Below are 25,728 nucleotides of genomic sequence, written 5' to 3'. Positions count from 1 at the left end.
GTATCAATCAAGTAGAAGGCTATGAAATGATTCATTGTAAAATCACTGCCTTATTTCCTTACAGCACAATAATAATATTATACTTATCCTCAACTAATGTTTACAATGCATGATTAAAAAAAGTTGCTGCTCATATCAAACATCCTATGTCTCAAAAGGTTTTACTCAAGTATAGTCATTAGTGAACTTTACAAATAGTTTTACCCATTAATTCGTGTGTGGCGGAAGGGCAATATAGTTCAACGTAATTGTGTATTCTTTACACGGTATGTTTACATATCAATATGAGTTAATTAGCAAAGCTCTTGTTCCATGTGAATTGATGAAGGACTTTAAAGACTCCATTTCACTGGCCATTGCAATTTCAGAAGCTAACCCCACTCGGTCTATTGGGAATAAACTTAGATATGCTTGAAATGGTCACACAGCACAGAGGACAACAGACGCATACCTTCAACCTCTTTGATGATGACATTGCTGTGTGTGGCTGTCTGCGCGGGGTTGTAGAGCACGGCGATGGGCGCGTCGCGCTCCTCCACCTGCACCTCGATCTGGATGTCGTTGCGGTGCGAGATGTTGATCTCCACCGACACGTCGGAGTTGCGCCGCGCCCCGCTCGCGCGCCGCGGGCTCTGGAACTCCCGCTTCGTCACCACCACGTCGCTCCGCGGACTCTTCGGGCTAGACTTATCGGCTTTTGAGATCTCTCTTGTCGCTTTAGATTCGTGCGAGCTCTTGAGTGGCGATTTCACGGGCGACTGAGTTTTATTTACGGCGTTTTCTGTTAACGGCTTCCGTTTGGGAACCACTTGTCCGGAGTTCGCCAGCTTCTGATCTATCTTCTCCTGTCGGGCCCGCGCTCTTTCTAACATACGCTGGAAGATATTATGAGTGTAATTTACGTTTACTTTCCTAAAACTATTTGTAAACCTCGAACATATAAATTAATTTGAAGCAAGCCTACCTGAGTGAAAGGATCCATTTTAACAAACGTAGTACACGATATTCAAGTCCAACTATACACTATGCACCATAACGTTCACTGTTTTAATATTTTTACACTGTTAAGCTACAATAAATGTAATTATAAATGAAATTATTCTATTTCACGAAGTTTTGATACGCGTGAACTTTGAAGTTTGACATTTATCAACAAACCGAAATTTTTGAATTCGTAATTTAGTTCATAGGGTTTGGTGTAGAGGGCGATTTACGTAATTAAAAAAAAACAAAAGTGGCATAGGCTTACGATATTATTCCTCTTATGAAAATGAAGTATAAAAGTGAAATGTTATAATATAATATTATTATTATAAATAATATATAAATTATAAAAATAGCGTTTGGAACGCTATTACAAGTTACAAATGGTCAAACACATTTACAGTGTGTAATAGCTACTATAGTATATGAGGACCCAACCGGAGTCAGGCTGCTGTTGAGTGCTGCAGCCTGCAGCCGAGCTAAAATGGTCGCTTTGAAGAATCATGATATGAATCATAATATTATGATTCATTTTTCTAATATCGCAAAATGCAACTCTGCTTGTAATTCATTTCTGTATTTTTGTTAGTACTGATTTGACATTTGTCAGTTTGACAGTTTTAACAATTCATTTGCTGAATTGATTTAGAGGAATTGCTAAATGGGAACATTTTAGCCCCGCAGGTCGCTGGGGGGCGGGGGCAGACTTTTGTAAGTACCGTATAGTCCATAGATTAAGGATATAGGTAGATGGATTCTTAGCTTGCCAGCGCGTGGCCATTTTATGCTTGTGTGCAATTGCCGTAGCGTGCGTGTAGGGATGGGCGTATATCGATAAAAATATAAAATTAGACTACAGCTATCGACCAATAGTCGACCATAATTTTATGTTATAGATTTTATCACGTTATAGATTTTTACAACATCAAAAAAATGAGGTTATTATTTCGATCCGTATGTTCAAAAGTATATGAAAATACTTTTATATAAATAAAATATTTAAGTATATAATTAAACAAATAGTTTAAAATATACATATTAATAATTATGTATACTCTATAAGCCACAAAGGCTTGTCCGGAGTGTAATCAATAAAATCAACAGTTTTTATAAAAAAACAACAGAAGAACAAAAATACTTTATTATGCTTAATTACTATTAAACAACAATTTTGTAAAATAACAATTATTATGTATTATCGAAGAAATAAAGACGTTAAAGCATTGGATACTGGTGACGGGACACATAATAATATAATGTGTCCACTGTCCCAACTCCCAACTCCTTAGGACCACGGTAGGACACATAGACTTAATATATACTGGTAGGACATAACATTACAGGCTTTTGACGTTTACACACCGATTTGAGCTTTCTCTTTCACTCAACTTACTGCATCGTTAGTTAAAAAGAGTAACATTATCAACTGTCAAAATATAAGGCTCCTTCCAATAGTATAATACCTTCATGGTATAGTCTGTCAAAAAAGTGAAGAAATTAAAAAGTGGCAACATCGTAGTGTCATCCCTTTCAAATCAATTTAATAAAAAAGGGATAACACTACGATGTTGCCACTTTTTAATTTCTTCGCTTTCTTGACGGACTATAACTTACGCGAAGTAAACAAAACACGAATCGACACGTTCGTAGGTGTCGTTCGGGTGGCGTATGCTGTCGCATACGCCACCGCAAATCTACCTAATTACGGAAAAATCCGAAACCATGATCGGCGCCGACTAGTCGGTCGATTAGTCGGCTATTTAGCAACCGACTAATCGGCTAGTCGGCCAAAGCCATGATCGGCATCTCTAATACACACCCTAAAGTATTATCACTTAGTTTCGTTATGTATCCTGTATAACGATCCAACGGCACTGTTATAGGGACTAGGGTGTCTTTCGACGTATCCCTGATCAAGAGGTTACCAACTTTACAGATAAATATTTCACAAACTGCTTACGTAACTATCCTTATAGTTATTACTTAATTACTTAAATCATGTTTAAGTTTGTTTACTCTACAATCTACATCCATTAGAGTTTAGACTATTGACTATTTACGTATGCAATACACATAATAATTAACATAGCGGGCGCGGGAAGCTGTGACATCTCGGAGCTCAGTCGAAACCAGTTCGGCAGTCGCACTGGAGGCGCGATATAAATATCAACGTACATCCAGAAATCAACTTTACAAAACAATGAGTGAGTATTTGCTTTTCGTGTTCGGTGTTTACTCTGTCTTCAGTCGTTAGTTGATTTTTAGAAACCTCATTACAATCTAATTTAAAAAAAAAGTTTATGAGGAATAATTTGCTACGGTTTTTTTTTTCTTTTTATGAGACAAGGGGGCAAACGAGCAAACGGGTCACCTGATGGAAAGCAACTTCCGTCGCCCATGGACACTTGCAGCATCAGAAGAGCTGCAGGCGCGTTGCCGTCCTTTTAAGAGGGAATAGGGTAATAGGGGAGGGTAGGGATGGGAAGGGAAGGGAATAGGGGAGGGTAGGGAAGGGAATAGTGTAGGGAATTGGGCCTCCGGTAAACTCACTCACTCGGCGAAACACAGCGCAAGCGCTGTTTCACGCCGGTTTTCTGTGAGAACGTGGTATTTCTCCGGTCGAGCCGGCCCATTCGTGCCGAAGCATGGCTCTCCTACGTGTGAAGCTGTTTCATAATTCTATCGATTTCTATATGCTCTACCTAACTATTAATTTGATTGATGCATATAAAATTACATAAGTATTGTAGTTTGCTGCATATATAATAAGTACTTATAGGTAAACATGTTTTGTGCCTAACTACCTACTCATTTTCTTGGATTAATTAATAAGATATTATTCACAGGAGTTACACCCGATAAAATCTCTGGAAATTATTGTTGTCCAATGTGAGTTCAGTCCGGTTCTAATTTTTTTAACCCCTTCATTTTACCCGTCAGACCCTTGTCTTTTTAACTACAACCCAGTCCAATCCTGTTCTCTCTGCCTACTTCAAAATGATAGGTAGGTACTAGGTATTCTTATTAAGATATGTACCAAAGATATTATGTACTTTAAGACATGGTCTTCACAATAGACACAGGGCTACCGGCTATGGCATAATCACAATACCTAACTCCTTTTTCCTAAAATTCATTGTTAAAAAAAGTTAATGGGATGTAGTATGAGTATATAATATATAATATGTATATAATATATAATATAATATATATATATATATATATATATATATATATATATATATATATATATATATATATATATATATATATATATATATATATATATATATATATATATATATATATATATATATATATATATATATATATATATATATATATATATACGTACGAAAATTAGATATTCAATTTCAAATAATTCTCGCTGGTTTTTTGCTTCCGTTCTCGATGGAAATCATGTGACACATTGTATATTTTTGTATTCGTTCCATGCATTTAATCGTTTTTCCTACATCCATTTAAATGTATGGTTATATTGATACCGTATATTGTACTATATTAATTCCATGCATTCTACTAATTAAATGACTCCTTACTATATTTGAGATTATATCGGTACCGTATATTATTTTTTTATGTACGCCATAAACTGTTGAGTTTGTTGCTTCCTCCTAACCTTATATGTTATATCGATACATACATAGGTACCTATATAATAGATCCCAATAAATTAATTGCGTGATGTGGTCTCTGTCTACCCCAATGAGGGACAGGAGTGACGATATGTATGTATAAATAGAGAATCATCCCTCTTTATGAAGTCGATTAAAATGAAATACTTATTTCTATAACTTGGAGTACATAACAGACATTAAAAACAAGTTATCCCTATATTACATAGATTAATTAAATTTTAAATTATAATTAGGTAAGTCCGCTAGGCTAACTAAAAAATATTAAGAATAATTATGATAGATATGATCATTTTATTTATGTGAGCGTGTTTCTTCTGAACTTAAGTATGAACACAAAATAAAACAATTGTTTCGGTAGTAGGTATTTTTAAGTTTTATTGTTTAAAATCAAGTAGGTACAATAATAAACCCATAGTCATAATAATCAAAGTGTCGGACAAATCAAATACACCGAAATAGGAACATAAAAGTAATTTAAGAAATTAACAATTTTAAGAACGACCAGTTGAGAGGCTAATTTACTGTGACATTGACTATAGTTAACTTGTGTATGTAAGCAATACTAGTTTTCAATCGTGGCTCTGCCCACGTGACAAGTTGATAAAATTTAACAAATTGAAATTCGTTATTAGCCGTTTAGGCGTTAAAAAAATAAAACAAAAATGCTTAGAAAAATATTAACCTGAAGAATCACATATCAGACATACCTATCAGTACAAAGTCTCAAAAAAAGGCCCTTTAGGCGTCGAAAAGAAAAATAAAAACGTTTAAAAAATTATTAACGTACCTATCAAAAATAAGATAAAACAGTCCAAAATCTCAAAAAATTACACAACTACACAAAAATTACACAACAATATATATACTTTGTTTGTAAATTTAAATTATGGTTATTATCTATAATAGTACCTATTATTTCTGTTTATTTGTTTTGTACAAAAAGAGGACGGTATTTGATTATAATACAAGTTCACAATAATAATAAATTTTTTCGTAAGTAGTTGGTTAACGCGCGCGCGTAAGCAAACACGACGCGACGTTGCGTTCTGTGCTGTGATAGTCATAGTCAATCATGGTTGTCGTGATTGATGTAGATCGTTTCGATCGTTTTTTGTATTGTTTATTGTATCTTCTTCTTCCTAGTCGTATCCTCATGGCTGAGGGACGTGACCACCAAAATTTGCTTTTTGGGATAGGGCTCTCCACTTGTCTCTATTTTTGGCCTGATGAAATGCCTCCTGGAACGTGCAGTCAGCAGCCTTGACAATCGCGTCTGTCCATCGTGTAGCCACTCTACCTCTGCCTCTTTTCCCCTCTAATTGCCCAGCTAGTATGAGACTCTCAAGATTATTAGGCTCCCGGCGGGCTATGTGGCCAAAAAAGGCAAGTGATCGTTGTAGACAAAGCGTGGACAGGCGGGTGGTAATTTTGAGTTGCTGAAGTATAGACGTGTTGGTCCGGTGTGCGGTCCAAGGGATGCCGAGCATTTTACGCCAGCACCACATTTCAAAAGCGTCAATCTTAGCTCGAGTACGTGCTTTTAGTGTCCATGTCTCGGAGGCATATAAAAATATTGAAAAGATTAGGGAACGCATTAGTGTTATTTTTGTGCTACGATAGATGTTCTTATTCTTCCATATCTTTTCTAAGCGCCCAACCGCAGATTTAGCCATCTGAGCCCGTCGGACAACCTCCCTCTCGCAGTTACCATTGTTGCTAATCAACGATCCCAGGTAGACAAACTCCTCTACGGGTTGGAGATCTTGTAGTAAGGATGTCTTTTGTATTTGGTTCAGCTTATCGACGTACATCAGTTTGGTTTTTATTGCGATTGATTTGGAGGCCAAAGTCTCGACTAATCTTTTCGAGCCGCGCTAGAAGTTCAGCAAGTTTCACTTCGCAAGTACTTATAAGCGTGGTGTCGTCAGCGAACCTTAGGTTGTTGAGAAGGTATCTGTTAATTTTAATACCATCCTCCCAATCTTCCAACACTCGACGCATTATATATTCGCCTACGAGGTTGAACAGCTGTGGAGAGAGGATGCAACCCTGTCTGACACCACGCTCTGTAGCAAACGGCTCTGACAGATCATTGTCTAATCGCACCCTTGATCGACCTTCCAGATAGAGGTTTTGTACCAAAAATATGAAATGATCGGGGACGCCCAACTCTCTCATCACCTCCAGCATTTTGGACCAGACGATGCAGTCAAAGGCCTTAGCGTAATTCACAAAACAGAGTACTATTGGGACATTGAATTCTCTGCTCTTTTCTATCAGCTGACGGATGTTTAGGATTTGTTCTCGGGTACCCCTGCCCTTTACGAATCCCGCCTGCTCTTTGGATATCTGTCTAGAAAAGAATCTTACTGGCGTGTGAAATTAGTGAGATGGTCCGATAATTTCCACACTTTTTAGTCGACCCTTTCTTATGTAGTGGTATCACGAGAGATTCTGTCCAATCGTCTGGCCACTGTCCTGTTCTCCATACTTTAAGACATATTGAATGCATTACTCTGATTCCACACTTACCCAAGCTCTTAAGCACTTGTGCCTGTATACCATCTCCACCGCAAGCTTTTGTTTTTAGCTTATTTATAGCTGTTTCTACTTCATTGAGAACGATGTCGGGTTCTTTATCTGTAAAATCTAATCTAGTGTCAGGTTCATCAGCGTCATATTTGTACAGGTCTTGGCAGTAGTTCCTCCATCTTGTCATCACTTGGTTCTTGTCTAAAATCAGGTTACCCTTTTCATCTTCTATGTTCCAAGATTTTGATTTTCGTTCCCGTGTGAGAATTTTTACCTTTTGGAACATGTCTCTTGGATGTAGGGTATCAGAGTGTGTTTGTATATCTCTACATATAGAATTTATATATGCATTCTTGTCATGTCTACAGAGACGCTGTACTAGTGAGTCAAGTTCAGAGTATCGCTGTTGTTCTTCCTTTGAACGAATTCCTCCAGTCTTTAGAGCCTTTCTTCGTGCGATTGCCTCCCAAGTGGTCATCCACTCAGATCTAGGGTGTTTTACTTTCCGTCCATTTGTGATTGTTCTAGTTGTCTCTTCTAATGCGGCCTTAAGCTGATTCCATGATGTATTGGCTGAGTCAAATGGGCAATACGTTTCACTGTCCAGTCGAGTTTGTAGTGTGTCCTCAAAAGCTTTCGCTTCTTGTGTTAGAAGAATATTTTTGGATGGTGGAGGCTTTGAAACTACTTTGAGGCGGACTCTGTATTGAGCTATTAACAGCTGATGGTCGCTGCCACAATCTGCACCCGGAAAAGTCTTTGAGAGAGTTATGCACGACTTCCATCTGCTGCTGATTAATATGAAGTCAATCTGATTTTTATGACCTGTTGGCGATCGCCATGTCCATAAGCGTCTTGGATGTTGTTTATATGCCGTGTTAGTTACGAATAGTCCTTTTTCAATGCAAAACTCTAACAACATCTCACCTCGACTGTTGCGGGCTCCTAAGCCGTATTCCCCAATAACATTCCTTAGGTGTTGATCATTATCAGTGTGCCCTATCTTAGCATTAAAGTCTCCCAGGATGATAGTACATTCCTTCTTTGGTAACGCTTTGCAGGTAAATTCTAGCTCGTGGTAAAATTCCTCCATCTCTTCTTCGGTGGCTGCAGTGGTCGGCGCATAGACCTGTACAAAGTTAATTGGGTGTGGATGGGCTGAAATTTTTAAGGATATAATTCTATTGTTGATGGTATTATACCCCAATACCTTGTCTCGTAGCCAGCTAGCAACTATGAAGCCCACACCACTAAAACTATTGTCTTGCCTGTCAGAGTAGATTACCATATTTCCTTCAGGTGTGATGTGGTATCCGTTATCTTTGACATGGATCTCACTCAATCCTAGTATAGCCAGATTATAGCGCTCCATCTCCGCTTCAACAACTTCGATTTTTCCTGGCCTTAAAAGTCCACGGAAATTCCAGGTTCCTATTGTTATTGCCCTTCCCTTGGGTGTTAGTTTGCTATAGTAAGATGTTATGTTTCCAACTGCAGCCGGTAGCCAATTTCACACCAGTCGGCCCGGAACCAAGCTGGCGCCGAGCGTTAGTCGGGTCGCATGACATCATATTATCTCTGGTGGCGTTCTTAATCATGGTGGTTTTCTTGGGATTATAGTCGCGGTAGTTTCCCGTTGCTTTCCGCGCTAGACTTTTTGAGGGTATTTAGTCCTCAAGGCCACTACTGCCTAGGAGTCAGGTTATCATATCCGCCGCCTGAGACTCGGCGTTGTTACTCGTTTAGCACCACCCGGGGGACACGTGTAGGGTAGTAAAAGGTAATTCCTACGGACGCGAGTAACCACCGCCCCCGTTTATTGTATCAAGTTTGATTAATTTTAAACATTGATTTGATTTGTAATCTAATTTTAATTGCCTGAAATGTAAAATCAGCGATATGCGATCAGTAGTTGGGAAAGGGTCCGGTGGCTTTAACACAGGTTATACTGTAACCTAGCTAAGCTGCCGGTTGCGATCTTAACATTCTAATATAAAAAACCATTGAAAATAAAATAATTTGCATGTTGTAATTGTCTAGATTAAGGTTTTTATGTTATCGAGCTGAATAAAAGTACATTATTATTATTATAAGTATGCCATCACAGTTACTATAAATCTTGTCAAGGGTGTCGATTTATGAATGAACAAAGTCAAGATTAAAAAAAAATCTCAGAACACTGTACAGTGTACAGCCTAGCCCATGACCCGATAACCACTTGACGTTGAGTTTCGATGCACTTTGGGCTATTTTCTCATTACCGTGGCTTTCTAATAGCGAAAGAATTATTTAAATTGGTTCAGTAGTCTCGTAACTCGTAAGTTAAATAGTAATAAGCAAACGATTAAATATTTCGTCTCTACAATATTAGTAAGTATAGATATTTAAAAATACATTAGTCCCAACCCAATTCGCAGTCTAAACTCACTCACTGGTGGGCTTTTGTTTAAAATATACAATAGGTAAGTACTTATCAAAGAAAATCATATACGTAGGTATGTAGGTAGGGACATAGTAGTTAATACAATCGATCCAAAATACTTTTAGACAGGTAAGTATATAAACAGTTCAACAACAAACAGGACACTAGACGTCAGGATAATGATCGTAAATTGCATATTTATTTGTAAATAAATATGCTGCACCAGAAAAATGAAGATTTATAAAGCGATTTTATGTTCTTTCGTTTCATAGGTAGAACAAAATTATTTGTAATAATATTGATATTATTCTTGGTCGTTGCACCACAATTAAAACATTTTTTTTGTATTACAAAATTTGTCGACAGCCAAGGCCATTTTATTTTGTCTTTAAAATAGTTTTTAAAATCACTTCTTTTAAAAAAAACGATCGACATCAATCACGACAACCATTGACACGACAATCTAACACTGAAAGAATTTTTCAAATCGGACCAGTAGTTCCTGAGATAAGCGCGTTCAAATAAGCCCTTTCAAATAATTTCCCTCCGTTTTTTCCACATTTTCCTCTATTTCTTCGCTTCTATTATTTTTAGCGTGATAAAATATTGCTTATAGCCTTCCTCGATAAATGGGCTATCTAACACTGAAAGAATTTTTCAAATCGGACTAGTAGTTCCTGAGATTAACGCGTTCAAACAAACAAACAACCTCTCCTGCTTTATAATATTGAAGTGTAGATAACATTTTTACTACTTTTCTTACTATTCTACTACTATTTTTCGAAAATGTGTCAAATAACTACCTAATTGTAATATCGACATTGCATCGATTCGATATATTTGTTCCTGTTTTCCTGAAATACAGTTACAGATTTAATCATTATTCTGAATGATCGTCATTATGTTTTTAGGGCTATTCAGGAAAAAGACGTTCAGGAAAATGAGGAATTCACTAAATTCGTTTATAATTAAGTATTGATATAAAGAAAATTATTAAGAACTTAGAAATGTTGCGGGCCTTTATAACTTGGTATAAAAAAAGTAGTGAAAAACAGACAAATGTTGGCACAGTCGAGAAATGTAAGTGACGTCTTATTTGGAAATTTTTGTAGAACGTATTTCAAAGAGAGAGAGAGAGAGAGCATAAAACGAAGACCTCTATCCACACCAAAGCACTGCGATCAAATAAAGTGAGCCAGCAGATTTTATCGCAAAATAGGTTTCAACCCGTCACGTTGAGTATATCGGCAAGGCATTCAAAACAAACAATGCGCAGGACAATGACGCGAATTTTATGAACATTTTAAAAATATAATTTTTAGTTATTTAATGTAAGTTGATGTGTTATTTGTTGGTATCGGATTCTTCTCTTCTTTATCTTCAAATTAACATTAAATTTTTAATCCTTTCTAGCTCATTTTTTTTATAAATAATAAATTGTAAGCGGCAGTATCGAAACGACACGCAAAAATTTCATAATTTGGTACTTTTTTTTATAATAACTTTTGAAATATTAACTCTACTTTCAAATAGTTTTGGCAGCATTTTTGTAAGTTAATTAGACATTGAAATGTGTAATGTTACATCAAATTTACGAAGGCGTTGTGAACCCAACTTTGAAGACATGAATTTAGTCTCTCTCAAATATTCGCCCCACTACCCAATATTTATACCACAAGCGTCATTACGTCCGCGCTGGCCGGCAAAAAATATAAACAAAAACATGCCCTTGCATGTCGCGTGCGAACTCCGCCCCCTCGCCTCTGTCACCCCCGCGTCTTCTCTGGGACGATGTCGTTTTGTGGGACGTAATTAAATCACACATTAGAATTGATAAAAACTTTATTATATACAGGAATCCACATTATCGGCGTGTTATACGTAAACAAAGTATCGAATATACGCCACCGATATACGGCGCACAGTAGCGACCTCCAAAATTCGCGCGCCAAATAGCGGAACTAAGAAATACGGCGAAAAGCACTCCGGTGACAAAACAACGTCCATGCCAATATTTCACCCACATTGTACTAACCTTAACACTACTTCTGGCTGAATTTGAGAGATGGTCAATCTTGCGTCCGTATACAGGATGCAACAAGTCAGTCGGACGCAATATCATCGGTAAAAACCGCCATGTAGGACGCAATATCTACTCCGGGGTGGAAATATATATATATATATATATATATATATATATATATATATATATATATATATATATATATATATATATATATATATATATATATATATATATATTATATATTATATATAAATAAAAATAGCTAGTAGTTACTTTTGTTTTACCCAAAACGGCTCACTATAATAATTAATAATTATTATTGACCACTAGTTTTTCGATAGCAACTCATGATGACTAGTGACGCGGACGCCCGCAGGCCGCAAGCCGCAACTCCCCGTTGCGCCGAAAGCCGATTATCGCGCGGGATTTTCCCGCAACAAAAACTATCCAATGTCCTAACTTATAATTTGTAATATGCATACCAAATTTCATCTAAATCGGTTCAGCGGTTTGGGCGTGAAGAGGTAACAGACAAACAGACACACTTTCGCATTTGTAATATTAGTATAGATTAATGATCAGCAGAGACAACGGAGGACTTTTTCAATCGATGTCAACACAAACTTGTTTAAGACTCGACTCATCGACTTCTAATTTTGCATTCGCAAAATTTCGTAACGGCTCGCCTGACCAAGGGGCAAGGCTGTAAGGCTGTGTTTATTAAATAGATGCAATACACAACACAAACAATATATTTCTATATAAATATTATTATTGGAGAGCATAATATTTAAAAGCCAGTTTTCTCAAAATATTTGATTCGCCTGGTCGTAGAGACTAGACAGAGACACACGAGTACCTACAATTAGACATTATGTGTGTACATATATGATCTAGAAATAACCACTTCATTTCTGTGTAAACAACTCATTGTTTTGACTCTGATGAGGCCTTTTTTATTTATATCAGACTGAAACAAAAAATACTATTTTTACGACGTTACAAAGTTACAATAGATGTTATTGTTCATATTTCTCACTAAGTATTTCATAAAATATGTCGCCTTTGGTCTCACGCCGCGCGCCGTTTCTTCGCATGTAGTTTACACTCAGTAGTCAGTATAGTGCAAGTAGGTAGGTATTACCGCAAATTACCTGTGGTAATGTACTTACCACTTAACCAATTCTGAGATTGTAAATTGGTTAATCGTACGAGATACACTTTGACCTTAACAATACGGTCAGTAGGTAGGTACCTATCTCAGTTAACCTACCTAGAATTTCTTCACTTTTTGATTCAAGAACGCACCATTATAAAATTACTAAATAGCTTAACTTATAATTACTTACCATTAATATTTTAAATTCATACCACATAACACCTGGTAGAGAGCCGAAAGTTTCGGTTTTGGGCTCAACTAACCTAAAAGCATCATTTAAAAAGATATAGTTAGTTTTTCGTTTAAGGTAGAAATAATCGAAGTGCACCTAACCTTGAGTTGAGAATGTTGCATATCGCCCTGTACCGCAATTTGTTCGAAAGTTTTCCTTGTAGGTGCTCGGTTCTTACTCTGGTACTCCGTGCCAGCTAGTATGTAGAGCGATTCTCAAACTTTCATAGAGGCGGAACCCTTATTAAGAATTTACATTTTTGACGGACCCCAAAAAATAAAATTTTGTCTTTGAACGAATTTTCTCCGTGCTAGTGTCTGATGTATTTCTAAAAAGTGAAAACAATTTATGTATAGCTCGCGGCAGTAGCGGCGTTAGTGAAGGCGACGCTAAGTGACCACCCAAGACGCCGGACAAAAGGGGGCGCCGAAGGCAAACAAAAAGCCCCTTTTAGTTTGCCTGGGGCTCCCACTCCCAGACCCCTCTTTTTTAGCACTACCAGCACCCTGGGCGCCGAAGAAATGGCGCTGGCACTTGGCAGTGCAAAAACGGCACTGGCTCGCAGAGGGACACAAGGTCTTTGCGGAGCCCCAAGGTTTGCGGGGCACACTTTGAGAATGGCTGATGTAGAGTATTAAGTACAAAGGTCAAGAACTTGTTTACTGACTCGCTGTACCTACCGCAACTGTTATAGCACAGATGCTTTTGTTATTATCACGATTCACGAGTAACTTTGCCATTTGTTATCACTCAGTGTTTTGCAAAACATCGTCAAATCTAGCACACAAACGTTTAACGTCTAATATACATCTTAATTCTTAGCCCTTAGGGAAGGTAATTAAAAGATAAGCAGTAAACTATAATATTAATATGCAGCGCAGCACCGACCGTCCACTGTCCAGTTACTTTAGTTGTCTATACATAACGCTGTCCGGTGTACCGGTTGTCTGGAAGCAGTAAGACCGCCTTTTAGCACAATTTTGTAATTTTTATATTTTTTGTTTTGTTGTTGTTATTTCTTTTGTTTTTTGGCTATTGTATCTTTTTTTTTCTTTTGTGTGTGCAAATAAAGAATTTATTATTATTATTATTATAACGCTATTGACATAATTTATGGAATATTGATCTAAAAATATTATGTTTTTACTGGTTATTGAATGACAAACTCAGAAAAAGAAAATAATAGTACTAACTTACTAAGCTGCAATAGTCTACCTTTGTAGTTTGTAGGAAGCTCTAAAATTATTTAACGGCCATTCTCAGGTTTGGAATTATTTGCCTCATTACCGTTACCATTTTTTTTCTTCGCTAATTTGACTTAAACTCATTAAAATATGAAAGTAATGAAATATACGAATACAATAATAAATTTGGCGTGGTACAGTTAATTAAAGTTTTCTAGATAATAAGCCTTAAAAATTTTATGGGTACGGTAATTAGACAAATGTAAAATTTTGTGTAACGGTAATTAGAAAGCATTATAATTCTATCTAAAACATCATAGAAAAACACTGATTAATAAGTTGCACATGTATAATTGTCACAAAAGGGGTAGAATTAACGATGTCCTATACAACCATAGCCAATAGTGAGAAATAGAGAATAGACACTTTCAAATAAAATCTGAAAAATGAGAAAATAACAACAAATATTGTTTTAATCGATAGATATTTATTAAGATTCAGGTACGATGAACCTAAAATAATTTTATCCTAAATATCTTTGGACAGAATAGCAACTCAAATGTAGCTCACAGCTTTTACAGCTCGAAATTTACTTATTTTTGTTTTCTCGTAATTTTACAAGTTCATCTCTATTTATGAACACTTATTTCTCGCTTTTTTTCCATTTTTATTGTCTTTTGTAATAAGCTCTAAAGTTTAACTCATTTCTTTTTTGAGTTTTCTTCCGCCATTTTGTTGGAATTTCGCTGAAAAGCAGTATTTTCTTTTATAAAGTATACCTTTCTTTCACTTTTTCCCTTGATCTCTGATATAAAAATGGGTAATTTCAAATTTTTGCTCGACAATTCCAAGGAACAAGCCTTCTTTTCTCCAATTTCTTCTCTGGTCATTCCCATCCAAAAAAATTTGTATATAATTTTATGAATACTCAGCATATAGATATCTAAATATTATTATAAAGTTTAAAGAAATTGGTATTCTAACTGTTGCTTCTCAATACATTTTGGATAATGTATTATATGTTAGAAAGAATCTTAGTAAATTTACAACCAAAAGTGACAGTCACGGAAGAAACACTAGAAATAAGTAAAAACTAGAAATACCGATGATCAGACATAGTAAAGTAAGTAAATCTTTTAAAGGTCAATGTATACGCCTTTACAATAAAATCCCAGAAAACGTTCAAAATCTTTCCATTAATAAATTTAAAAAAGTAGTCAAAGAACGTTTGTGTGCCAAAGCCTATTATAAGGTCAATGATTTCATAAACGATGGCACATCTTGGGAGTAGGATGGCTGCTTGCAAGGCTATTTCTACATAATATTTTATGACTTACAATTATGTATGTATGTTGACATTGTATATACATGTCGGAGGAAGTCATGAGTCTGGTTGTTTTCTGATTGCTGAATTTTAGAGGAAGTCATGAATAGTCATGAGTGTAGTTATTTTTATGATTCTTAAATGTCAGAGGAAGTCATGAGTAGTCATGAGTATAGTTAATTTCTGATTGTTTGAAGTGTTGATTCTTCACGATTATATTGCTTTAAAAATGATTGTAAAATTCAGTGATCATTGTAAAATTCTTAGCTAAATTTAATTTAGTTTGTCATATTTTTACTAGCTCTAAATATCTTGGTTTGAATTAAATTGTAATTATTTGATTAATGACCAATCAGAGCAGAGGGCGCGTGCGCCTTGAGTGGGGTCGAGGCGCCATCTTTACTTTAGAGGGATTGACAGTCTGGGGAGCACATTCGAGTGTGAGCAGTCGATCGAGTTGGATCGTGGCTAGTTCTGGTGTTGTGCTAACTAAAGTAAGATCGGTGCCCCGAACTCACTGCTCGTTTTGGAATTTGTGTTATGATTATAGAATTCTAGTAAATTGTGTGAAAGCGTTATAATAGTGTTTATAATAAATTTGTGAATACAAGTGACCATTATTGTGTTTTGTGCCCGCATTTACCCAAAATGACGCCCACTAGAATTCCTTACGCTAGCGGCAGAGATGACCAGGACAATGATTCTCCGACATCAGAAGTGGGATCGGTGCAGGCACAAAATATAAGCGAACCAACGGAAGCAACTGACGGATGGCGAGCCTTGTTTGAAGCGCAACAAACCAGCATGAGGCTACTTGTAGAGGCTCTAACTAACCCACCGAACTTGGAAGATAGGAACATAATTCTTCCTGAATTTCGACCTGAAGATTCAGACACTGACGCCCGGGCATGGCTGGCAACAGCTGACATTTGTTTGGCGAATCAAAACCTGCAGGGAAGTAAACTAATTCTTGTACTTAGTAAGGCTATGAGAGGTTCAGCAGCAAATTGGCTTTCTCAAATAGCTTTTCCTAGTATGAAATGGGTAGATTTTAGAGAAATTTTCCTTTCTCGTTTTGATACACTCGATACATGTGCCGCGACAGTCCTGAAAATGCTTACTGGCAAGCCTCATGAAGGCGAGTGCCTTGCCGCATATGCAAGCCGTTTATTCACTCAACTCACAACACGTTGGGCTAATTTGGGCAAAGAAGAAATGATAGTATCATTAATACTAGGACACATGGGACAAATCGAGCCACGTTTACATCGATGCATTTTTTCCGAGGAAATTACTACCCGCATTAAAATGCAACGTGAGCTTATGGCTTATTCATATCGCAAGCGCAGTTATCAAGAAACAGGGAAGACCGCTACTAGTTCAATGCCAGAGATTAAACGGCCTAAGTTTAGTTCTATTTCAACAAAATGTTATTCTTGTGGAAAACTTGGTCATAAATCTTTTGAATGTTCCAGCCGACCACGTGACAAGCAACCAACGACTACGACTCCTGAACGCTCTAACACGGCCGTCGCGACGCGGCCACTTGTAACCTGTTTTAGATGTGGTGTTGAGGGTCATGTAGCTTCACGATGCATTAAGACATCTGTAAATGCTAACGTGCCCGCCACTGCATCTGGCGTTGTTAAACGAGTGGACGTATGTGGTGTGAAACCTGTCACCGGGACACTTACGCAATTTGATGCTGATGATGCACGGCCTTCAACATCACACGAGGACGTGTGATACGTCAGGACGGCCGTGTCGGAGGAAGTCATGAGTCTGGTTGTTTTCTGATTGCTGAATTTTAGAGGAAGTCATGAATAGTCATGAGTGTAGTTATTTTTATGATTCTTAAATGTCAGAGGAAGTCATGAGTAGTCATGAGTATAGTTAATTTCTGATTGTTTGAAGTGTTGATTCTTCACGATTATATTGCTTTAAAAATGATTGTAAAATTCAGTGATCATTGTAAAATTCTTAGCTAAATTTAATTTAGTTTGTCATATTTTTACTAGCTCTAAATATCTTGGTTTGAATTAAATTGTAATTATTTGATTAATGACCAATCAGAGCAGAGGGCGCGTGCGCCTTGAGTGGGGTCGAGGCGCCATCTTTACTTTAGAGGGATTGACAGTCTGGGGAGCACATTCGAGTGTGAGCAGTCGATCGAGTTGGATCGTGGCTAGTTCTGGTGTTGTGCTAACTAAAGTAAGATCGGTGCCCCGAACTCACTGCTCGTTTTGGAATTTGTGTTATGATTATAGAATTCTAGTAAATTGTGTGAAAGCGTTATAATAGTGTTTATAATAAATTTGTGAATACAAGTGACCATTATTGTGTTTTGTGCCCGCATTTACCCAAAATGACGCCCACTAGAATTCCTTACGCTAGCGGCAGAGATGACCAGGACAATGATTCTCCGACATACATATAATTTTAAGTTACAACCTTGTAAACCTTATTTTAAAAGATTAATTTTTTCTCACTTTTTTTGGTAAAAAAGTGGGCCCCGTGCGAGTTTCTTACGCCGGTTCTTCTCGCCGGGCTAGTTCCCGAACCGGTGGTAGGCATCATGTAGACTAGTTCAGAGAATATTAGCAAAAATTTATTCTGAATAAAAAAGTTTGAGTTTGAGTTTTGAGTTTTTATATATATCACAAAGAGACTAACTGACATAGTAATGTATCAACGCACAGCCCAAACCGCTGGACGGATTGGGCTAAAATTTCGCATGCAGGTAGATGTTATGACGTAGGCATCCGCTAAGAAAGTTTTTTTATTAATTTTACCCCCAAAGGGCTATAAAACTTTGTAAATTTAAATAATAATAATAATAATAGCCATTTATTTCGGATCACAGGAAATCCATAGTGTTAGTAGAAAGTACAATTAAAATTAAGTACAATTAATATTTAGAAACACTAGGTATTGTGCTAACTTTGTGTTCACGGGGTTGAAAAACAAGAAGTTCACTTTTCTTAGAGTTATACCTGAGTCCTTGGGCCTAGCAGTTTTCTGAGGCCACTGATCGAGGGACTGAGCAACACCATATCATCAGCATAACTAATGTAGTTCAGCCGTACTCCGCCAATGGAACAACCGACATTAGTGCTGCTCAGCTCCTCGATCAGCTTATTTACGTAAAGGTTAAACAGACGAGGAGATGTTAATCCACCTTGTCGAACTCCACACCTTAATTTATGAATGAAGCTCGCTAGAGAGAGCCCCAGACCACTTTACAACATAATTTTAAACCGATTGGGCTAATACTTTCCATGCATAAAGCTACTATGACGTAGGCATCCCCTAAGAAAGGGTTTTGATAAATTCTACCTCTAAGGGGATAAAATAGGAGATGAAAGATTGTATATAATAATACGTTTTAACGCGGGCAAAGCGCTGGCAAAAGCTAGTATTATTAAAGACTCATTCATGATAAAAATAATCAATGAAAACCGCGAGAAAACTTCAATTGATAAAAAAGTACGTATCAGTTTTTCATACAACGGTAATTAGGAACATATGGTAATTAGTATACGGTAATGAGAAAAAATTAGATTTTCTTGAAAAATTTTGAAAACCGACACAGTTTGCAAAAACTTGCTTAGGGCAAAGTACGTAGGCCAAATTACTTTCTAGATTGACATGATCAACATATAATCATATTTAAAAATCAAGTAGCAAAATAAGATTACGGTAATTAGAAAAGTTAGTTACCAAAGCTACGGTAAGTAGACTCTCGTGCTTCATCGGCGGCACACTAACTTTAACGACGTGGGACCGCTGATGGGCCGTGGAACACGCTAAGGATAAGTGACCCGTGCACTTGTAATGTGCCAAATGCTGTTATTTTTGGGTGGGCACCCGAAAACAGCATGCGTTACGGTAATTAGAACTTTTGATAGGACAAGCGATTATTTCATAATAACTATTTATAGGCTGGGCCTATTGAGTCGATATTTTCCAATGCGATAACCAATGTTTATGAGCATTTAAAACGATGAATAGATCATGGTTAATATGTATGTTATAAAAATTACAAGCAAGTTTCGAGATCAAGTTGGCGTGGGGACACACGTCACGGTAATGAGAAAAACATGATTTTTGAACACGATTTAAATTAATTTAGTCTGAATTACTTAAATTACAAGCCTGTGTTTAAGTTTGTAGCTAGTTACGGATGCTATCTACCGTTTAAAAAGATTGTATACTTGAATAAGATAATATTACAGAGTATACAAGCCCGGGACACTTAAATTTTGCTCTCCTGAGAATGGCCGTTAAGTAGTAGTATGGTATTTATTACAACTGTTATATAAAATTCCAGATTCCCTAACAATCCTGCTGTCGGTTGTCGCGGTGGTGCTAATCGCCCGCCAGACGGACGCCGGTAAGTCTTCGATACCGATAAACCATGTCAGCGACTAACTGACAGATTAGCGGTAAGCTCTAGCTATGCGCTTTACCGGAGGCACACTCTTTTACTCAAGAGCTCATTCGAACCGAATATAATATCACTATCAGCCGGTAGCCCCACCGTGGTATCCCAATGTAACTGACCATTAGCGCCACTAGCCAGAATTACGTGCTATTGAAATTTGCTGAGCGAGTAACTATCATAATATTATATATAATTATACAACTTCATCTGCCAACCAACACAGAAGCTTACCACCTTGCTCAGTCGGAGGTATCTCTTTGGGTCTTCATGCATGTTAAGTAACGGCCTCTACCCCCGCAGCCGGCGCGGGCTGCCCGCTGCCGTCGAAGGTGTACGGGTGCACGCCTAAGTGCCTGCAGAACTACGAGTGCAGCAACGGCAAGGTGTGCTGCGCCAACGCCTGCAACGCCAAGTCCTGCGTCGACGTCAACGGCCTCTCCGGCGCCGGCGGGCAGGACAAGTACTCGCAGTGTGAGTTCACACTCAAATTGTCTACAATATAGTATACAGTCAAAATCGTGAGATAAGACCAAGAGCACGTATGTAATTTATATCAATTACACAAATTCCTGTTGTTTCCTTGTTAAAGTTTGTCCGGGTTTGCATCGGATGAAGGATCAGCTAGATCTAACTATACCAATGTAAGTGACAGAAGCGTATAGTGTAGCTTGGTAGGGCCCCGTGTTTTAAAAAAAATAGGAGGCCCTTAGGAAAGTAAAAACATGTCACAAAATTCGCATATTATGGTGTTGCAGCCAACTTTTGATTTTACGCTTTATACGCTTTAACAAAGAAATTGCTTTTTAGGGTTCCGTACCCAAAGGGTAAAAACGGGACCCTGTTACTGAGACTTCGTTGTCTGCCCGACGTCCGTCTGTCCGTCTGTCTGTCTGGGTGTCGCCACGTCTGAAACACAGATTGTGTATATCTGTTGCCACTATAAAAACAAACACTACAACCAAAATAATATTAATATTTAAGGGGGGCTCCCATACAACAAACGTGATTTTTTCGGCCTTTTTTACTCGATATCAATAATGGCAACAGGTAGACACTTAATAGTTAATAATAATATTTAAATGAAATAAAAATTTAAGGGGGCTCCCATACAAAAATGTTACGGAACCTTTCGTGCGCAAGCCCGACTCGCACTTGGCTGATTTTTTTAAACTTGTGAACTTTAAAAATAATATAAGGAAAGTTTTCAATAAGTTTTGCATACGCAGTACGCACGTTGGGGGCCCCCATGACCCCGAAGCCTATATAATCGATACGGCTGAAGCGGCGGTAGCTACGCCCCTGGTAAAGGAGTGAGCACACTGAGACGGGCTGTGCCGGGGCTCAGCGTGCCTGGGCTCATCGCAAAAATCCGCCTCCATACAATTTGTATGGAAGCGGAAATCCGCTACGCCCCGACACAGTGTGCGATACGCGCATTGCTTCCATACATAATATTGTATGGAGGCGGATTTTTGCGATGAGCCCCGGAACGCTGAGCCCCGGCACGGCCCGTCTCAGTGTGCTCACTCTTTTAGTGGACAATAACGTAACGCTTTGACTGCTGTAACATAGAATATCATTGGCTGCATGTTTCAGCCGGCGGCGCGGGCACGTACTGCAACAACGTCAAGTGCAACAGTTTCGAGGTCTGCAAGCTCGACCCCGCCACCAAGAGGATGAAGTGCATGCGCGCTTAACATACTATTGTCAATTACTAATTACTAGTATTTATATACACCTTATCACATAATACATTATCTATTTTGTATAAATGGTTTTTCTTTATTCATCAAAAAGAAAATTGACGCATCGCCACAGAATACATATTAGTGGCAGAATTTTTCTATTGTACTTTTATTATCAGATTGAAATGATACCTATTGAACAAATCAGAAAATATGGCAAAGAACAAAATAAGATAATACAATATTAATTAATTATTAACCCACGAATTAAAGTAAATTGTCTATTTTTTTAAATGAAATATGGGGGCAAACGAGCAAATGGGTCACCTGATGGAAAGCAACTTCCGTCGTCCATGGACACTCGACGCAGTATCAGAAGAGCTGCAGGTGCGTTGCCGGCCTTTTAAGAGGGAATAGGGTAATAGGAGAGGGTACGGAAGGGAATAGGGGAGGGTAGGGAAGGAAATAGGAGAGGGTAGGGAAGGGAATATGGTAGGGGATTGGGCCCCCGGTAAACTTAATCACTCGGCGAAACACAGCGCAAGCGCTGTTTCACGCCGGTTTTCTGTGTATGACAGGAAAATGATGAAATAAAAAGAGTGTTAAGTTTTATTTTTATTTTTTATTTTCTTTATTTAGAACACATACACTCATAATATATTAAAGTACTGTTACATATAAGACGTATGCAATTAAAAGACCTAAAGGTTCTTAAATTAAATATTACAAATATGCTTAGAGTAGAAAGTAGTTTCAATTCGTAGCATTCCGCTACGAGTGCCGTCCGCCCGCTACGGCCCGCTACAGCCGGCTACGGCCTGCTACGGCCCGCTACGGCCCGCTACGGCCCGCTACAGCCGGCTACGGAGCTGCTACGAAACTGAAAACTTCAGGGTGAAAATATTATATTTCCACAAATTGTACACGTTACTAGGATTGTTTTTTTGCATGTATACGTACAAAGTAAACTGTGTAACTACAATCTATATTCTATCGCACTTTCAGAATCAGAGTAGCTACTCAAATCGTTACCATTATCAAACAAGCTGTAATAAAATGTTGCTAATCAACATTTATAGTAGTGCCGAAATAAACAGTAGAGCGGTAACGGCGGCGTGTAGTCGATACCTGCCCAGTTACCGCCAAACCGCCGCCCGGAGTGCCGGCGCCGCCCGCCCAGCGCCCGCCCGCCTGACTCCCGCCCGCCCAACGACCGGAACGAGATAAAGTCAAAGACTAAGTAAAAGTTTCAAAAGTAGCAGTCACGAAGTGTGTTAAAGAATTCGAAAATAAATTCAAGAAATCAGTAATTGGTACACAATTAATGTTAAAAAAAAGTTTTCTTTGTTTAAGTCATAAAAGTTTCAGGATAAAAAATATAATTTTCCAAAATATATATTTTTTTAACAAAGTTAGTCACGGACTTTTTGTATTAGGACTTTTTTTATAAAAAGTTAAAAATTATATACACTGTATGACAATATCATTGAACCTTAATTAGTAGCGTAGCTCGTAAAAGTTAGATCCTACAATTTTTGTATTTTTCTCTTAAATCTGTACCTACATAAAATGGTTTATTTAAATACTAGTAGTACTATTGTACGTGTAATAAATTACTAGGCAGATTTAAACGCCCCACGGCGAACTCGGAATATATATTAATGTTTACTTAACTTTAATTTGATGATAACTTTAACATGAAATGTATGGAGTTGTAAAGACTCTACACCTCCATACATTTCATGTTAAAGTTATCATCAAATTAATTTAAAATTAAGGAGTAATAAAATTAAATGTCCGTAAATGTCATTTATGTCAATTTTGTACTTGAAGCAACAAAGGGATTGGATACATCCTTTGTCTAGCCAATTCTGATTAAATAAAAGTGCGTAACACTCAAGTTAGCTATTAAGTGGCCGATGATGGTGTTGAGTCACCGTTGTCGGGTCCTCTCAATGATAATTGCAATACACAATACCCTGTATGCAGGCAGCAGGGTCAATCGATATGCTCCTTATTTAATAATAACGACACCCGCGCCCTGAACTCTACACTTTGATCATTTGCATCTACTTTATGTAAATAGCTCTAACTAGACTATGAATGTTTATGTTCATTGTTCGTACCTAAGTCCTAAATCAAAATATATCGAATATATTGTAGCCTTAATCCAGATAGGAGTAGGTTATCGAGTAGGCTATCGGGGCCTTTGTAGTAAAAAACATCTCGTAACGTTAACACACAATTTCATTTTTTGTTATACTTTCTTTTTAACCGACTTCAAAAAAAGGACGTTATCAATTCGACGCGTATGTATGTAATATTTTCAGAACTGCCCAATTTTCGTATATTGTTAGTCTATATCAGCGTCTGAACAAATGCGCCAAATTTCAAAAGTGTATAAGAATGTATGTATGTGGTTATGTTTGTGTTCGCATATCTCTGGAACTACCATTCCGATTTCAGTAATTCTTTTTTTGTTGTACTAGGTATTGTTCTTAGGGAATAGTGTACCTAATTCCAATTCCAATTCCAATTAGCCGTTTGTGTCCCACAGCTGGGCAAAGGCCTCCCATACTTCCTTCCACACCTAAGATTCATTAAAATCCGTTCAGTAGTTTTGGAGATAGGTAGTTTTAATTCTCAAATGTGTACAATTTTGAAGTCGGTTTTATCTTTTTAAAATACAGTTACCTATGTGTATTTTAAATGACATATTAATACCACGCTATTCGGCTGGCGGCCGGCTGTGGCTCCTGGCTAAGCACACACGATGCAATAATGAGTTTTAAATGATCACGGTAATAGCTCGACACGCTAAACTAACAGCTGACACTAACGACCTGCGCTGTGACTACCGCCATAATATCTATAGCAACTCATCAGTTATCAGGATAATATAATAATGCTAATCGAATTATAGAGCGCGCTTTGGTTTGGGCTACAGATATCATAGAACATAGAGCGCTATATAAATGACGCCCGTAACTCCGTCACGTTGCGCCAATATTCGTTAAACGCGCATGAACCGTACATTTTTCCGAGATTTATGTCTATTCCCGGGACTCAAAGTACCTTCACACCTTTCAGCAAAATCGGTTTAGTGGTTTGGGCGGAAAGAGGTAACAGACAGATATTATAGTTTCGCATTTATAATATGAGGCTGGATAGGCTATAGTTTTGTAAGTTAGGGTGAACTTGATAATTAAAAAATAAAACTTGTTTTGGGGGATAAAAACTATGTATGTGTAATTCTAAGTTTCATTAAAATTCATAAATACCGCATTTTTTTAACAAGGGTGAGCTTAGAATGCTATCGTCTTTAATAATAATTGTATTTTAATAATGCGATGTTTATCAGTACCTACACATGTTATGGTGTTGAAGCTCGTTATGTGTTCATTGTCCACGACTCTATTATTGTGAGTGAAGTATCATTAATCATTATGGTGTCGATGGCAATTGACTGCCGCACTCAGAAACGTAAGTCATTATAATTACTCAACTGCAATTTAATGAAGATTTTGACATAAGCCCCATACATTATCTGTCAAACTCTTTATTAAATTGGAGTTTAATCAACATTAAAATAATGTCTCTGAGTACGGCCAAAAGAAGCAAGTATTTACAAAAACAACAATATTACAAAAAAGTGTAGGTGGAGACATAAAAGACAAAGAACTCAACAGAAAGTTCAATAGTATTCACTTATACATAGTTCCTAATTTAAGAGCCTTCTTTTTTTTCTTCTATGATAGATCATAGAAGGAATAAGAATAAAATAAAAATAAAAAAATGTTTTATTTCTGAGTAAATTTGAATCAAATTTTTTCAGAATGTCTACCTGATGCCTACCACACGTACAAGGAATATAGAAGTTCTATCCTTTCAACCTTTTCAATAGTTACCTATTATGATAATTCAGTAAAAGTTAAAACAAAACAAATACGTCTAGCAATTGAAATAATATAATATTGTAACTGGTCATTTTAGCGCGTAATTAGTTACCTAAATTGAAAACAACATAATACCTACAATCTACATACCTAGTAAAGTTGAGGATCGGGGGCGTCAGTG

General features: G+C 37.3%; 2 protein-coding genes across 4 annotated transcripts in view; one reads left to right on the top strand and one right to left on the bottom strand.

Annotated features, from left to right (window-relative positions):
* The window catches only part of LOC121730453 (anillin-like), a 49,300-nt gene extending 48,171 nt beyond the window's left edge, over positions 1 to 1,129 (bottom strand). For all 3 annotated transcript variants that reach the window (XM_042119493.1, XM_042119502.1, XM_042119510.1), the window contains exons 1-2: positions 965 to 1,129; positions 452 to 875 (exon numbers count right to left, since the gene is read on the bottom strand). In XM_042119493.1, coding sequence (XP_041975427.1) covers positions 452 to 875; positions 965 to 982 — 442 coding nt within the window. In that variant the 5' untranslated portion in view covers positions 983 to 1,129. The remainder of the gene's footprint in view (positions 1 to 451; positions 876 to 964) is intronic.
* A 1,935-nt stretch (positions 1,130 to 3,064) lies between these two features.
* Positions 3,065 to 21,738, top strand: LOC121730692. The gene is made up of 4 exons (XM_042119834.1): positions 3,065 to 3,188; positions 19,853 to 19,915; positions 20,267 to 20,437; positions 21,563 to 21,738. The coding sequence occupies exons 1-4, from the start codon at positions 3,185 to 3,187 to the stop codon at positions 21,661 to 21,663; spliced, it is 339 nt and encodes a 112-aa protein (XP_041975768.1). The 5' UTR covers positions 3,065 to 3,184; the 3' UTR covers positions 21,664 to 21,738.
* The last annotated feature ends 3,990 nt before the right edge of the window (positions 21,739 to 25,728 follow it).

Source organism: Aricia agestis, chromosome 1, assembly GCF_905147365.1.
Source record: "Aricia agestis chromosome 1, ilAriAges1.1, whole genome shotgun sequence".
NCBI classification, from domain to species: domain Eukaryota; kingdom Metazoa; phylum Arthropoda; class Insecta; order Lepidoptera; family Lycaenidae; genus Aricia; species Aricia agestis.
Note: the sequence above shows the minus strand (reverse complement) of the source record. Positions and strands in the feature narration are given on the sequence as shown.